The following is a 16994-nucleotide window of genomic DNA, read 5'->3' as shown; positions in this document are numbered from 1 at the left end:
AGAAACTTTAATGACATAATTTAGAGACGAACAATATTTCATCCTTATGCCCGATTGAGTAAATTTAGAGCATGAGCATATATAAGGATGAAAAAACCAGGGTGATGATGATGGCACCTCGTTAATATATATATAACATCAACCATAATATTACACTGATAGTGATTAATACAACTAGTTATCCTTTCAACGTTCAAGGATTTGCATTAGCGGACATTTGAGATTTACGAAATTGCTTCTGTTTGGATAGTCGTTCCGCAAACCTGAAACAAATTATAGTCAATCGTGAAACTGTGACTTAAAATAAGGCACATCAAAAATAAATCTCGAAAAAATAATCGTTAACACTTTTCCCTATTTGTATGGATTTTGTATAATAAAAATTAAATTGTTTGTATAAATACTATAAGTATATACTATAACAATATTATCAACGTAATTACCACGAGTATGATGAATTAATCAATGATATATGTTCATTTCTTATATTAATTAATAATTATTTGGCAATATATATACGTATATGGGATTTTAATATACCCCTTCAAGGCTTCTTCGTTTGTTTCATAAGATTTAACAGGTTCATAAACGCCCGTCTTCAAGTTAACCTTTGAAACCGGCTTCTTTAATAATGACTCCCCAACTTTGACGAGATCATTCAAATTCTTCTCCGTAGCCATGTCAACAGAAGACATGTCCCCAATTAATGTATCGTCCTACAAAATTTGAATGAATTTAATATAAGGATTTATTTCTAAATATGACAATTATTATTTGACTTTAAGGTTTATGCATTATAAAATAATTTTATACTCTTATTTAATAATAAATCATTGTTTGAATTATTTTAAAATAACTATTTTAAAAATTAACAAACCTATTATACATTATGGTTATGACTTATGGGTTGTTATAGAATGATTATGTAATTCATGCAGGTTTCTTTTTATAAGTTTTAGATATATTAATTATATTTTCTTTAAATATAATAAAAAAACAATTAAATAAATAAAGTGATAAGAAAAAGAAAATGTTGAAATGATAATACACATGATAAATTTAATATAATTAATTAAATTATCTATTTTTCTTAAAAAATGTTAATTAATTGAAAGAATTTTATAATTAAAAACCAATAAAGTATATTTGTTGAATTATGACATAAAAAATAGGGAATGAAAACCTGGATTCGGAGGTAGTTATGCTCAGAATTGAGTGCACGAACAAGGGAAGAGATATGAAAGTCAGCCATGTCAGCACTGGCTTGACTAAATGCATCAATCAAAGGGGTGCCACCATTGGCTGTGGTTACCCAACTCAAGATACCCCATTGAGCTGCTTCAAGAGCACTGTATTTCATTTCTTGTTTCTGAGAACCTGTTCCCAATGATATCACCAAAAACTTGTCGTATTGCATCGGTTCCACATTTAAGCTATCACATGGCCCTTCATGACATATTTGGTTCGTAACTTCTGCCATGGCCACCAGTGCCTGGAATACCAAATTAACATATATACCACATCCTTATTTGTCAATTAAATTGATGATTTATATATATCTTACTCATCATATAATACTACCTCTATTCGTCACTATACTATATAACTTGTTTCTTATAATAAAGAACGGAGTTAGGATCGTTTATGCATGCTTAAGATTGTTTTAATTAGTTTTAACCATTAGTTATTCATATTTGAATTATATCGTTAAAATTTACTCCTTTCATTTGAATTATAAGATTGTGTACCGGGTTATTTGCAGCAACGCCACCGTCTATAAGGTCGAATTTGCTGACACCGTGGTGGGTTTTGGTTTCAAAGGAATGAGCTGGAAGATATGTTGGAGCTGCCGAAGTTGAAATGCATATATCAGACAACGATGCATTCAAATCTGGCCTCTTCTTCAGCTGTGATATATATATATATATCACATGTGAGATTAATATTTCATATAAATGTAAGAGAAAGACACACACATATGTATGTGATAATATTAATTTTGTTTATTTCCTATAATACATGTTATTACAATCCTTATTATTTATGAATTTTCTGCAAATTTTATATGAAAATCTGAAAGAAAAGACTTTCTGTAATTTTGATTTTCAAATAAAACTTCCTTGGATAATTAGTTTCTTGTGAATATGATTTTTTTTCCATAAAAAATATATTTTATATAATAAATTAAGAGAAAAAGGATGAACCTGGAAGCTGGAAAAGATGGTAGGTTGAAGGCGCTTGATGTCAAATGCTGGGATGACGACATTGGTCAAAGTTTGGTGCAATTTTGTTTCTCCTAATTTTTCCCTAATAAGCCTGTGTAAGTACTTGCCGTTGTATTGTGGTCCAAACAGAGTTCTTGTGAACTTCACCATAGATGAGAATAAATTCCAGCACCTATATATATATATATATTCAGGACCATTACACTGTAAATTAGTATATATTGATAGATAAAATATATATAGCATGGTTGATTTGGAATGAAGTTTAATTATGCATGGTAAAGTAAATGGTGTTTACTTATTTTGTGGGAAGATTTTTGGGGTATGCTCAAGGTAGAAATTCTTAATATCCTTGGCTGCATACAAGGGTCGGTTATTTTCATTTGGAGCAGTGAGCATTGCAGTCACTAATCCTCCAGTACTTGTTCCCGCAATCACATCAAAGTAATCTGCCAATCTTACATGGTCTCCATCTAGCTTCTGCAATCATGCACCACAGTTGGCATTAATTAAAATGTTAATTATAATTAAGCTAGAAGACCTAGACTAAATTAAAGTTAATTTATATAGTACTAGCTATATATATAAAATAAATTGCACGCAAATAAAATAAGTATACTACGTACATAAACTTCCAGAAGGTAATAATAATCAATAAAATTATCGTTTTCGTGATGTGATCTTTATTATATTATATCGATCTATAGCAATATATTTTGATGCACGACGTTAACTAGTATAGTTGACTTTAATTACTTAGCATTAGGGGGGATGGAAGGGATCAAATCCCCTCAATAAATAAAGTTTTTATAAAAATAATTATAATCTTACAACAAAGTATATATAAAAATTTATTTACTTTAAAGTTTAAACCCTCTAGTGAATGATTTTTTTTTTTATTTGTACCTATTTATATAGTTAGCCTATTACCTGAAGTTCTGATTCGAGGAAGCCAAGTATAATTCCTGGAATGATTCCCCGAATGCCACCCCCATCAATACTAAGAACGGTAACAAGGTGTCCATCATCGCATGGAATTGGAGATACAAGTTCTTTCGTTGCTTCCATTGAGTTGAATTAAAGGGCAAAGAAAACTCCTAAACTCTTCAACAAGCTTATTGCTATTCAGAAGATCTAGTTTTCATGGCTTAATTTGATTATGAGAAGTTCTATATATAGATCAGCAAACTGAATAAACATTCGGGGAAATTAATCCTTCTAATTATTGGCTTGTTTTAAGCGTGTCAAATTAATCTCCAAAATAACATGGATAATATCATTTTCAACAAAGACAAATTGATTACTTCTACACTTTATTTTATTTTTTACCAGCTATATACTTCACATGTTAATCATGTTTTTTACCAGCTATATACTTCACATGTTAATCATGTTTTTTGATAGTGACGGACCAATCAAAAGATGAATGGATTTATGGGAGACGAATTTAATATTCAAACGATTCATCGTAGGGCAGATCAAACACTAAAAACACAGTACTATCTTTTGGTTCTCCGCCACAGCTTGCTTGAATAATTAATACATATACAGTAACCTCTTATGTTGCCTTGTATTTAAAATACAAATTATATATATATATATATATATAGAGAGAGAGAGAGAGTAATTCTTCGCATGTTAATCGTGTCTTCGATAAGGCGAAGAGCATGCATGGAGACAGAATACCAAACAATCAAACCCTAAACAAATTATTTTTTTAAACTCCGCACATTTTGGCATGTGCTTGTTTAAACTCATCATTTCATCACTTTGATATTCTAAGTTTTTCCTCCATGTTAGTGTGTTTTGGAACTGCAAATTTGAAGCATTGATTTTACATCCACACTCTGAGTTTATTGAATTTTACATATAAGAGTTTGAATTGTCAAACTTCCACAACCATTTAACATCCACACTAAGTTAGACATAAAGAATTCAAAAGATTACAAAATTCAAACAATATATTGTGCTCCTAAGAAAAGAAAGTCCATCTCCAATTAAATTAACCGCATCTTCCCATTTCAACAAATATATATATATATATATATATATATATATATATATATATATATATATATATATATACCCATTTATATTTTCTGAATTAAAAATATCATAAAAATTAAGTCCTTCATTGGAGCATTAATTACCCATCCAAATTATATCATACCAAAATTTAATAAACACCCCTTTCCTACCTTAACAACTTCCTAAATAAGCCAATCCTTTACCTTCACCAATTAAACAAATATCCTTCCACTACAAAGAAGAGAGTTGAGTCAAATCATCATTTCAAATTAGGGTTATATTGTTATAAAACACAGGAAAACAAAAAAAAGCTTGAATTGTGTTTTCAACAAATTAATTTTCACAAATCTATTTACATAAGAAGATACTTCTTATGTAGAACAACATACTTAGCTAGTTTGAAAAGACAATTAATATAAATTCTTTTTAAACATGAGTATAGTCGTAAAACTTGTTAAGTTTTTAGAAACCATTTAAAGCATTTTAAGAAAGATATAAGGTGTAAGGTAAATCATAAAAACATAGAGTTTTATACTTAATTCATCTGTAATTCAAAACTATATCCAATCAAAGGTTTCAATAACAGTAATAGATAAGAGACTTGTACTTGTATTATTTTACAATCAAGTCTTCAGGTTCAACACAAGTTTTCTTTAACTTGTTTCTCCAAGCAATCACCCAAGTATTATTTGCAGACAAGCCTTTCTAGCTAGACTCACACCCAAGTCTTCTTTGAAACAAAACTCGTTGGATTTCTATCGTTTTCACTTAGAAAAGTTTTAATGGTAAGACTCATTAACTACTTTATCTTAGCTCAAGAGGAATGTTAATGTATAAGCATAGTTGAAGTCTAAAACTTTTTAAACTAAGAGAGTTTACAACGAAAAGCTCATATAAAGATAACTAAAGTTGAAGTTTCAAGGGCAACAAAAGATAATTCAATTAGTAAAAATTAAACTCATATATTTTATAAGGATGTAAATTTAAATCTCGTTACTAATATGAAGATTTTATTCACGGATGATCTATGAGTATTTCTATAAACACTTTTTGAACCTTGAGTCATATCCTAATCTTGATTTATATAAGCGAGATGAACCATATTAGTAGACATGGCAATGGGGCGGGTCGGGTACGGGTATTGTCTCCCCAATCCCTTACCCCGACTCCTCAACATATCCCCATACCCGTACCCGATACCCGACGGGTTTGAGTTTATTGTCCCATCCCCGTACCCGTCGGGTATCGGGTATCTCCAACCCCGTTCCACACACCATTTAGAAAAATATTTATTTTTTTGTAAAAAAATATTAAAAATTTGATTTTAGAAAAAAATAAATTGATTGTTAAACATTTATTTTTAACTACTTATATATCAATAAATTTATTATAACACGTGTGTCTACATAAATAGTTAAAAAAATAATATTAAATTATGTAAAAATTTTAAAATAAAATTAACTAGTAATAAAAGTTATATGCCTTTTGATTAAATTATGCAAAAATTCTAAAGATTTTAAGTGGCGGGGCGGGTTCGGGTTCGGGACGGGTCTAGTAATCCCATACCCGTACCCGTACCCGACTTTTGGTTATCGGGGAAAACCCGAACCCAAACCCATACCCGATCAACTCGGGTATTACCCGTTAAAGTCGGGACGGATTCGGGTGGATACCCACGGGTACGGGTTTTCTTGCCATGTCTACATATTAGGTAATATGATTTCCTTTTTTAGAGACAAAGTCTTTATTGCTTGTATGACTTTACATTACTTTATTATAAGAAATAATTGGAGTGATGGGAAATTTAATCCATTCATGAAAACTACAAATGGAAGAAATGGAACAAGTCACATAATCTATTTAAAATATGTTTCCAACACTATTTAGTTTTTTTTATTTAATTTTTATAACCTTTTTAGTAATGTTAATCATATAAAAGCACTTTTTTAGTTTTATCCAGACATCACTTTTTTTAAAAGGCAAAAGAAGGCTAAGCTAAGGACAATTGGTTGCATTGATCCCAACTAGATTGCCTAACAACCAAAAGCCCGAACAGCAAAGCCTGATATCATAAATAGATTAAAAACAAGGAACAAGACAAGAAAGCTTGGGAGAACATGAAGCCTAACCCAAAGCAAACAAAACATAGGTATGACATCAATATGTATCATTCAAACACATAATTAGCTTATCTAGAAGGAGCTTTTCACAATAGAACTTCTAGATAAGCTGTTATTCTAAAAGTCCTTCTAGATAAATTTATTCAAACCGGCCTTAATTAAGCAAAAAGCAAAATACATCATCCGAAAAATAGCCCCCCAGGTTGCTTTGTGCAATCATTAACTTTGTAAGTATAATATTAATTTAATAATGTTATAGGATATCAAATTCATGGGGTCTAATTTAGTTGGTTATAAGATGTGTGATATTATAAACCTTATATATTATCTTTAATTTTTATAAATAAAAAATAAAATATTAAATCCATTATGAGATCATGTAAGATAAAATCAAACTACTATAGTTACACATCTTAACATGTGTGCAAAGACATCCCACAAAAATATAAATATCTAATATATATATATATATATATATATATATATATATATATATATATATATATATATATATATATATATATATATTGTCGCAATCTATCTTTGGATGAGAAGACAAAGATAAAATAGATAAATCAAAGCATCCGTCTAACAATATTTATCTAACATTTATTTCAACTTTGAAGCCATATAAGAAAAATAGAAAAAACATGTACATGCATCGGGCATATAATTGTTCCAGATTAATAAAAAAAATATCAGAATCCTGAATATATAAATGTATTAAATAATTGGAAATTTTTTTTATTATTTATAATAATTTTTGTTATTCAAACAAAATTGTCTAATAAAAAAATACAAGCATTAGGATCATGATAGTTGAATAATATGTAATTTGGGCTTTTTGGAGGTGGGTGGAAGCCCAAAACATTGTTGGGGAAGTCCACTGCTCTATCTTGTCTTGACCGAAACAAAATCCAAAAAGTTCCATGGCATATTCGTGGGAGAAAATTCTCTTATATAGAGATTGAATATCATCCATGCTCCCTCCCGCCATACTCGCCTCCACCTTCTCAAACAATCATCATAACAACATAACAACACAGCAATAGACTCAAGTCAAGAAAAATCTCTTCTCTTCTCTTCTCTTCTCTTTGCATTCCCTAAACCATTATCAATTCTCATTTAATTTCAATAATAATAATTAAAATAAAAAATGTATAGATTCTGTTTTAGAACTCGACCCCTTCTTCGCTTCCATCTTCATCGCAACATTTCTTCTTCAAGAAAACCTATCATCAATCCAACAAATACAACTTTAGAAAATTCCCAAATTGCCCCTCAGCCAAATACCGATCACCGCCACACGCTCTCTCCCGTCCATTCCAAATCTCTCTCTCGCATCTTCGTAGTTGCTCTCTCCGCCGTCTCCATCTCCGCCGTCGTCGCCTCCGCCGCGCTCCTCTCCGATTCCGATCGCGGCGGAGGAACGAATCCACTGTACGAGGGCGCGGAGCGCGCCGCGCGCAAGGCGGCGGACTCCTGCGACCGGATCTTCCAACACGCGAAGCGCACCGGCGTCGCCGCCGCGGTACTCTGGAAGTCACTGCGGTCGGTGCTGTCCTCGGCGAACCACGAGGTCCGCTCCGGCTTCGAGATTCGCGTCGCGGCGCTGCTCGCGGACATCTCCGCCGCGAACTCCGGCCGCAGAGCCGCGATCGTCGGGGCAGGCAGCGGCGCCGTCGTGGACTGGCTGCTGGATTCGGTGGCGGTTGCGAAGGACGGCGGCGCCACGCAGGCGGAGTCCGCGAGGGCGCTGGCTTATCTGATTGCGGACCCTAACGTGTCTGCGGCGGTTCTTGGGAGACCTCACGCGGTTCCGAGTCTTCTGAGGTTCATCTTCTCGTGCCAGCCTCGGCGTTCTAAGAATAACAAGGTAACTCTGATTCTCTAATGTCTGAATTGTTTTGATCGTTTTAGTTTGATATTGGCATTTGCAAACTGAACAATCAATTGGACTTTATCTATTGTGTTACTTGATTCTAGAGCTTTTTGTCTCATAAATAGGGTGTTATCTGTTAAATGAGATGATAGATTATACAGGAATCTTAAGGAAAATGGAAACCGTTAATTGATAAGTAAAACTATTATAGGTTCTGAATATATTAAATGTTGCACTATTCATTAAGTTACGTTTGGATTACCGTTTGAATTCCATTGGAGGGTGCAAGTGTCACCCGAAACATGAACTTAGTTTGTTTATTCCTTGAGGCTCTGAAGTGATATATAATCCTATAGGTGATGCGATAGGAAATAAAGAGGGAGATGGAAATGGAGGTGGAAAATGGGATGGAAGACAAGTGAGTGCATGAGTATAATTATCGTTTTCTTAGTACTGTGGTTCTTCTAGATTTATTGTAGAAATTCAAGCTTCACTCAAGATGCTGAGAATAGTGTCTTTTCTGATTTTGACATTGGTGGTGAAATAATGAATTTTTTGTGTGGCAGAAGCATTCAAGACATAGTGCATTTGATATTTCTGATTCTTTGAAAGGCAGGAGCATGCTTGTTGCTGCCATTATGGATATCGTTACATCCAGTTGTGACAATGCTGAAGAGGTATCTTTTAAGCCATCATTGCCTGGAAATGCTGAAATCAGAGACATTGCTGCAGCCCTAGAAGTTATTGAGGACGGGGGTTTGCACTTGGATGAGCCACCTGAAGGTGAAGATGATGGTGGTGGGTCGGGAAGGAAAGGGATTGGAATCAAGATACTTGAAGGTACCCCTGTTTTAGGGCTTTCAAGGACCAATAGTGATGCTTGTCACGAAGAACTGAAGCATCAAACTCCTAAAACTCTCATATATCCAAATAAGTATGACAATTCACCGGAACAAAAGAATGTGTCTTCTGCTGTTGTTCCTGGTCTCTGGGATGATTTGCACTGTGAACATGTTGCTGTTCCTTTTGCCACCTGGGCATTGGCAAATTGGGCAACAGCATCACAGTTGAATAGATCTCGTATTCAGGAACTGGATCGAGATGGAAATGCTATCATGTCTGCTTTAATGGCACCGGAGAGGTCTGTTAAATGGCATGCAAGTTTGGTGGTGTGGTTGCTATTAGAAGATCGCAATACACCTTTGAATGAATCTGTTTCTGATTGGGCTTCCAGTCTTCTTTCTACTATATCTCAAGCATGCAAGCATGAAGACGTTTCTTTGGCTCAGGTAGCTTCATCTGCCTTTCTCTTATCTGTTGAGAGGAGCCCTGGAGTGCAGAAGGTAGTGATGGAGAAGGGTGTTAATCCAATGAGAGACATCGCCAAGCAGATGACAAAGCATAAGCAGGTTCAAGAACCAATGGCAAAGGCATTGGAGCTAGTTTGTACTGGGGAGCTGCGTTTGTCTCTTGAAGAGAGTCAAAAATGGTCAGGCATTCTTCTTCCTTGGGTTTTTGGAAAATTTTCCTCTGATACTATACGATCTTCAGCCATAAAGATTCTTTCTCAGATCTTGGAAGACTATGGACCAACATGTGTACCACTTTCTCAAGGATGGTTAGCCATGATGCTGTCTGAAGTACAAAGTTCTATAAAGAAATCAAATGATAAAGGAACCAACCAACCTAAGAGTGATAATGTAAAGGTATGAAATATTTTTCTTTCTCTTTCTATCAAAATGGCCTTTCATTTTATCTGATTGTGTTACTTCATTCCAAGTCAACTTTTGATGCACATTTTAGCTGTGTTAACTTTTGCAGACGTTAATCAATAATGCAAATATTGCTTCTGCTGCACAAGTTGCCAATCAACTATCTAGTGCCGTTGTTAATCTGGCAGCTAAACAGTTGGGAAATGCATCTAATTCTGGGGATGCATCCCCACTGGCAGATTTTCTGTCTCTGGAACCTTTAGCAGGACCATTTAGAAGTTTAAAAAAAGATAATCTTCCTAAATTAGATGCTGCAGATTCTGCCTTGGCAACCCTGAAAGGAATTAAAGCTTTGACTGAAGTTTGTGCTGAAGATTCTGTGTGTCAGGACATGATAGTTGATTTTGGGATTTTATGTTTGCTGAGGCGCTTTTTATTGAGTGATGATTATGAGAAACTGGCTGCTATTGAGGCTTATGATGCATCATCTAGAGCACATGAGGGGAAGGAGCGGATATCAAATGTAGATGGGGAACCGGCTATATCAGATGTAAATGATCCAGCTAGTGTCCGAGTTCCTCCTACAGCTCATATCCGCAAGCATGCAGCTCGGTTATTGACCATCCTCTCACTGCTTCCCAGAGTCAAGAAGGTTATCACAGTTGATGAAACTTGGTGCAAATGGCTTGATGATTGTGCTAATGGGCGGATTCCAGGTTGCAGTGACCTTAAAATGCAAAGCTATGCCAGGGCAGCACTTTTAAATATGTTTTGCAATGACCAGCCTAATGGAAAATCTGAAAGTGGAAGAGGAGGCCCTTCTGATGGTGGTGTAAAAAATTATAGGAACTCGTGTCCTCGTTATGATGACATGATATTCTTGATAAATTCTCATCTTCCCCACTGGAAATGTCCCAAAGAAACAGATCAACAAGAAGCTTTCTCAAAGGAGATATCTCTGTTTACTTCTACTGAAATGGGGGATGTAATAGAATCCGTGAATGGCAGCAACTGTTCTATTTCTAATGATTCAACTAAAAACAACCCAGATGCAGATTGCCCTCCACTAGACATAGTTTTTGTCCATGGTCTACGTGGTGGGCCTTACAAAACTTGGCGTATAGCTGAGGAGAAATCCTCAACTTCATCACCTTTGGTGGAGAAGATTGATGAGGAAGCAGGAAAGCTTGGAACCTTTTGGCCTGGTGAATGGCTTTCCAGTGATTTTCCTGAGGCTCGGATGTTTACCCTAAAATACAAGGTTTGCCTTGGTAAAGTTGGGACATGTTTGCCTTATTAAGAAGAGATGTTTAGATTATGAATTTTGCATTATTTTTTGCTGTTAGTTCCAACATCTTTTCTAGAGCTTGCCTCATGGGTGATCCCGTTTGCCTCCATCTAACTCTTAGGTTAAATGCTTTATGCAGACTAATCTCACACAATGGTCTGGAGCTAGCTTGCCTCTTCAGGTTACAATTTTTCTACACTATTTTTTTTAAATCTAGAAACAGCATCAGATTTTATTCTCTACCATTAGCTTGGTTTGTTAGTCATCTGGGAAGTTGCTGATACTTGTTAAGGGTTAAAGAAAGCTGGTATTGCGGTCTTTATCCTCTATGAGCCTTGTTAAGGGTTAAAGAAAGCTGGTATTGTGGATGAAGATTGTAATAATTTTACTGTGATTTGAGTAGAGGGGTTCTGAGCAAGTTTCTTTCTTTCTTTTTTTACATTCTCTAGTTTCTTCATTATTAGTTTGTTCTTTTTCATGTTTCTGGCTTGCATATTACAGGCATGCATGACAGAGCTCTAAATACTTCCTGATTTTTGACAACCTTAATCAAGTTTATCTTTCTTTGTGCTAATTCCAGAACTACACTAAAATTATATATTCACATCTCTACAGTCAAATCCTTAAAATTTTCAATTTCTCCATTTCCTCCCTGCACATGGTTTCAGTAGGCAGTTTCTTTCATATCCTTACCTATGCTTTCCTTGTACTTGCCTACTGACGGCTTCTTTGTTTTCTTGTTACATTCTAGTTCATATACTTGTTTATTTTGAAATTTGCAGGAAGTTAGTTCTATGCTATTGGAGAAGCTTGTTGCTGCAGGAATTGGGAATCGACCTGTTGTTTTTGTTACTCACAGGTTAGTCTATCTGCCCAAGAGTGTTCAAATTACATGCATGCAGTGGAATTGGACTTCTGTGAACTCACTGGTTTACTTATTCATTTTTTTATGATTGACATGCATCTTTTGAAAGTGCACGTGATTCATGCTTCAAAGGATATTTTATTTACTTTTACATAGATATGCTTCTAAACAATTATGAATTGTTCCACAAGGGAATTCATGCAGAAGACTTGACTGTTCTTCCTTGGTTTCACGTACAACTTAATGTTTTTAGGCTTTAACATTTCTAATCCATGTAATATACTCACTTTTTTTATTATAGTTATTTTAAAAAAAGTTTAAAATAGTACTTGTAATATTCAATATTTTTGGCGTTGGTCCTTGTTGTTACTTAATTTTCATTAACTGTTGCTTCCGCCTGTCCTGTGATGACACGTCACTTAATACAATTTTTAATTTAGTCTATGTGATTCATCTTTTGAAAGTGTAGTGTGATTCATTCTTCAAAGGATATTTTATTGACTTGTACATACATATGATTCTAAACAATCATGAATTGTTAGAACTTAGAATTGTACAAGGGAATTCATGCAGACAGAAGACTTGACTGTCCTTGCTTGGTTTCATGTACAACTTAATGTTTTTAGGCTTAAATTTGTTTAATCCATGTAATATACTTTTTTTTTATCGTTGTTTTAAAATTATTATTTTTTAAAATAGTCACTGACTCCTTGTAATATTCAATTTTTTGGCGTTAGTCCTTGTCATTACGTTACCTAATTTTCATTAACAGTTGCTTCCTCCTGCCATGCAATGACAAGTCACTTAATAGTTAATACAGTTCTGGGTTTAATCCATGTAAATATACCCGTTTAATTTTAGTTCTGCTAATATACCTTTTCTATTTTTCCTCAACTATTTAGCCACATCAACAATTAATGGTAACTAAGTAATGACAAGGACTATCGCCAAAATAATGAATATTAGAAGGATTATTTTTAAAAAAAATATTTCTAAGAGGACTAAAATAACAAAGTAGGTACGTTATAGGGACTAACTATATATTTAAGCCATGTTTTTATTTCTACCTCTCTTTCAATCATTCAATGGCACCAAGGCAAAAGCATGAGGTAAATTTGGTTAGGGATTATTTAAGAATTCAAGATCAAGATTGATTCACAATCAACAACAACAAAGCCTTATTCCACTAGGTGAGATTGGGTACATGGATCACATGATGCCATTCGGCACAGTTAAAAACCAAAGTTTCAGAAATATTGTTTAGCTTAAGATCCCCTTGATGATTTCCTCCACTGTCCTTTTTGGTCCCCATTGATCACACAATCATATAGATTTTTAGTTTCCAACAGTTTTTTTGACAAAAATAAACCAGTCACTTGTAGAAAATAAAGTATACCATACTTTGAAGTAACAAAAAAGAATGCAGGACAAATTAGTAGCTGTTGATTATGGGTGCGTGTGTGTGTGTGTAATCTATCTTGTTCTATTTTTGGGAAAGAATTATAGTGAGGTGTGCTTTACATGTCACTTTGTTCTGTCTTATGAACAAGCGGTCACAACTTCTGAATATTTTTGTGGTTTGTGTCCCAGCTGTGACTGCTTTTATCTTTCTAATATATACTTTATCCTAGAAATCATTTTGGACAAAGGCAAACTTACTTGTTATTTATTTATTTATTATTTCTTTTATGTATTTTGTCTGAATTGCATTTTCCAAATGTCTTGGGAACCAAGTTGTTTGCTTAATCAAATTGTACCTCACTTTGTTCTGTCTCATGTACCTTTTTATTGTTTGCAGTATGGGTGGCCTGGTTGTGAAGCAGATTCTTCATAAAGCAAAGGAAGAAAGATTTGATAATCTCATGAAAAATACAATAGGAATTGTAAGTATTGACTCCTTAATTAAATATATGCTTTAAAAATTGCAGGGTTCTTTTAATGTTATTTTGGTTGTAGGTTTTTTATAGCTGCCCGCATTTTGGTAGCAAACTTGCAGATATGCCTTGGCGAATGGGCTTTGTGCTTCGTCCTGCTCCAACAGTTAGTGTTTAAAGTTACCTACTTGTATTTTCTATTCTTATAATTGCTACAATTGAAAGATTTTTTAGCACTTGGTTCTTAATGTTTATAGATAGGAGAGCTAAGAAGTGGATCTTCAAGACTGATAGAGCTTAATGACTATATTCGTCACCTTCATAAGAAAGGGTTGCTTGATGTCCTCAGCTTTTGTGAGGTAATCAGCAGTTAAGTTATTTGTTAATATCTATAGTACTGTCTTTTCATGAGTTTGAGTTGTTAGTGACTGCTTTTTGTAGACCAAGGTAACTCCAATAGTTGAAGGTTATGGTGGATGGGCCTTTCGAACTGAAATTGTACCAATTGAGTCAGCATATCCTGGATTTGGGGAATTAGTTGTAAGTATATTGTGAAATTGTATCTCATTTGATTTTTTTTTAAAAAAAGAATGAAATGAAAAGATAAAGGAATTAGTTCAAAAATTCTTTTTTCACCCAAGCTGTAGCCCCACCAAAGGTGGAGGTCTGAGCTTTAAGCACCCAACTTCCCAGTTGAAAAGGAAGCCCTCCTACTAACTATGCCTAACAAAAATGGCTCCTTTTTCCTTTAAAGGAAAATATAATGCAGTAACTAATGTCATTGCCAATGTTGTCTAATGATTTAAAGTTATCACTTATTTTTGTGGTTATGATAATGAGTTGATTGCGGCATTGTGCTTTTTCTCACCTTAACCTGCTTCAAAGACCCTTCTGAAATTGATATTTATTGTACTCTGTTTACTTCATAGATTCTACTTCCATTTTATTTTGTGTGACCCATTATATGTGTGTAATTTGTTCCTTTATGTACGGTGTTTTGCATGATCTGTTATAAGCCTATAGCTGCATTATGTAGCAAAATTTATTTGCAGTCATTAGAAAAGAAAAAAAAACATTATTTTGTGCCCTTTTATAATTTTAGTTGATAGTAGTATGAAATAATTGTTGGACAACGTTCATCTGCATCTCTTGTTAGATGCAAGCTTTTCGCCTACTCGCTACAGTTATAGATCTGCCCAGTACCTTGAAAGTTTTATCAGTTTTATTTATTTGTTCTTTGCGGGTGAGGGCTCTAGGGAGGTTCTTTACCCTATTGTCCTATTGGACAGAGTATGTGGGGATCATAACCTTGGGCCCCTGATAAAGGCAAGGGAACTGAACATATGCAGCTTTTACTGTGATTTTTGGCATATCCATTAAAATTAAACTCGAATGGGGAAGTTAATACTGCCCTGTGACAATTCACGAGAGATACAAGTTGATAGATGCGTTTTTGGAGGGACTGGGTATGCTTCTTTTTTTTACCGGGTATTTATGCAACACAGTTGCGATGGCCAATAATATTTGAAGTGACTTTTTTCTTGTTGTAGTATTCAGTGTAAGTGCTTGCTTTCCTGATTTATCTTCAAATTTTGAAACAGGTATTGGAGTCAACGGATCACATAAATTCTTGCAAACCAGTGAGCCGTTTAGACCCTTCTTACACGGAGACATTAAAGTTCTTGCAGAAATTAAAAGCATGCCATGCCTGAACTCGTTTGTTTCAGCGGAAGATATGTAAATACCTCTAGAAGAGCTAGATAGGTGTTTGGATTGGCAGTTATATGTCAAAGGCATGGGAAGTCCATAGATCATGTGAGTTCGACTTGATACAGCAACTAAAACCTTGTCTTACTAGGTGAAATCAACTACATGGATAGAAGTTTTAAATTTTTAATGAAGCTTCAAGGTGAACTAACATGTGAAAGCCTTCTATTAGAGTTCAGCTTGCCTAAGCTGTACATTTTTCCATTCATTCAATCTTTCATTTGGGTCAGGTGGCCCTCAGGGATTGTAATCAGTGTCCCTTGTACATAAATAGGAAACACAAATATAAGCCATGTATATATATTCTTCACTAAATTATACACAGATTGTTCTCTCATCTGCTGTCCTCAGTAAATAGATGTTTGATATGATATCTTATTTCAAAATAACTGTGAAGTTTTTCACAAACCTCTTTCAAACACAGTTTGTTGGGCACATCACTTTGTTCATACTAAAATGATGTGTGAATTTAAATTTTCAGTTAGGCATTTTTCAGTATTAGCCTCATTTAAATCATGTTATAAACTTACAAATTACAACTAAGGTAAGTGTTAGTGGTATTTTGTAGAGGGTATGAGTCTGTTTGTATACCCGTTGAAATCACGTTCAATGGGGGAAAACACGCTTCCCAAGGCAAAAAGGTGAACGCAGGTACTATGAAGCTTTTTAGCGAACCTTAGTTGCATTAATTTGAAAGCTTGGCTAATTCAACAACAAAGATTCAACACAGTTGATAAACATGTTAACAAGAATTCGATTCTCAAATCGTAAGAATTTGAAAGCTTGTTCAAACATGCTCTATGTAGTTAATAATTATTTATCTGTTACTCTTACCTCTACTCAACTAATTGTAACTAATCTAGTTAGCTAGTTTGTTTGGCAAATATTTAAGCTAGTTTTTAGCTTTTTTCCAAACTGAAAAATTTTGTTTTCATATTAATAGTGTTTGCTACACGAATTTATTTCCTTCTTATCTTTGAAATATATATATATATATATATATATATATATATATATATATACTTTTTTTCTTTTTATATAAGGTAGGGTTTTATTATTATTATTTTTGTTTTTCTGCTTCTATTCATCTACAAAGAAACAAAAAAAAGATAAAGAATTACAAAAGTATGACACTTAATAATCATATTTAAAATAATTTAAAATTTTACTTGGTTAGCACCTGATGAAAAGTAAAAGTAAAAATGTTTATATAGAGTGGGGATTGGGGTAAAT

The 16994-nt window shown here is 34.0% G+C and overlaps 2 protein-coding genes across 8 annotated transcripts; one reads left to right on the top strand and one right to left on the bottom strand.

Annotated features, from left to right (window-relative positions):
* Window positions 1-105: 105 nt before the first annotated feature.
* LOC100776229 (patatin-like protein 2) lies at window positions 106-3468 on the bottom strand. The gene is made up of 7 exons (XM_003544403.5): window positions 3156-3468; window positions 2524-2705; window positions 2205-2397; window positions 1749-1907; window positions 1184-1492; window positions 541-716; window positions 106-263 (listed from the first exon to the last, which is right to left on the bottom strand). The coding sequence occupies exons 1-7, from the start codon at window positions 3291-3293 to the stop codon at window positions 194-196; spliced, it is 1227 nt and encodes a 408-aa protein (XP_003544451.1). The 5' UTR covers window positions 3294-3468; the 3' UTR covers window positions 106-193.
* Window positions 3469-7334: 3866 nt separating this feature from the next.
* LOC100775692 (uncharacterized) lies at window positions 7335-16098 on the top strand. 7 transcript variants are annotated; one of them, XM_026125434.2, is made up of 11 exons: window positions 8170-8249; window positions 8612-8673; window positions 8822-9961; window positions 10077-11228; window positions 11395-11436; window positions 12038-12114; window positions 13919-14003; window positions 14077-14160; window positions 14252-14353; window positions 14436-14534; window positions 15596-16098. In XM_026125434.2, exons 3-11 carry the CDS (start codon window positions 8876-8878, stop codon window positions 15704-15706), a joined length of 2838 nt encoding a protein of 945 aa, XP_025981219.1. In that variant the 5' UTR covers window positions 8170-8249; window positions 8612-8673; window positions 8822-8875; the 3' UTR covers window positions 15707-16098. The 7 variants fall into 7 exon arrangements, 6 of the variants coding, with proteins under 6 accessions (XP_006595964.1, XP_006595963.1, XP_003545302.1 ...); XM_006595900.4 differs by lacking the exon at window positions 8612-8673 and having other exon boundaries at window positions 7341-8249; window positions 8825-9961; XM_003545254.5 differs by lacking the exon at window positions 8612-8673 and having other exon boundaries at window positions 7341-8249.
* The last annotated feature ends 896 nt before the right edge of the window (window positions 16099-16994 follow it).

Source organism: Glycine max, chromosome 14, assembly GCF_000004515.6.
Source record: "Glycine max cultivar Williams 82 chromosome 14, Glycine_max_v4.0, whole genome shotgun sequence".
NCBI lineage: Eukaryota > Viridiplantae > Streptophyta > Magnoliopsida > Fabales > Fabaceae > Glycine > Glycine max.
The sequence above is the reverse complement of the archived record's forward strand: the minus strand, read 5'-3'. Positions and strand labels throughout refer to the sequence as shown.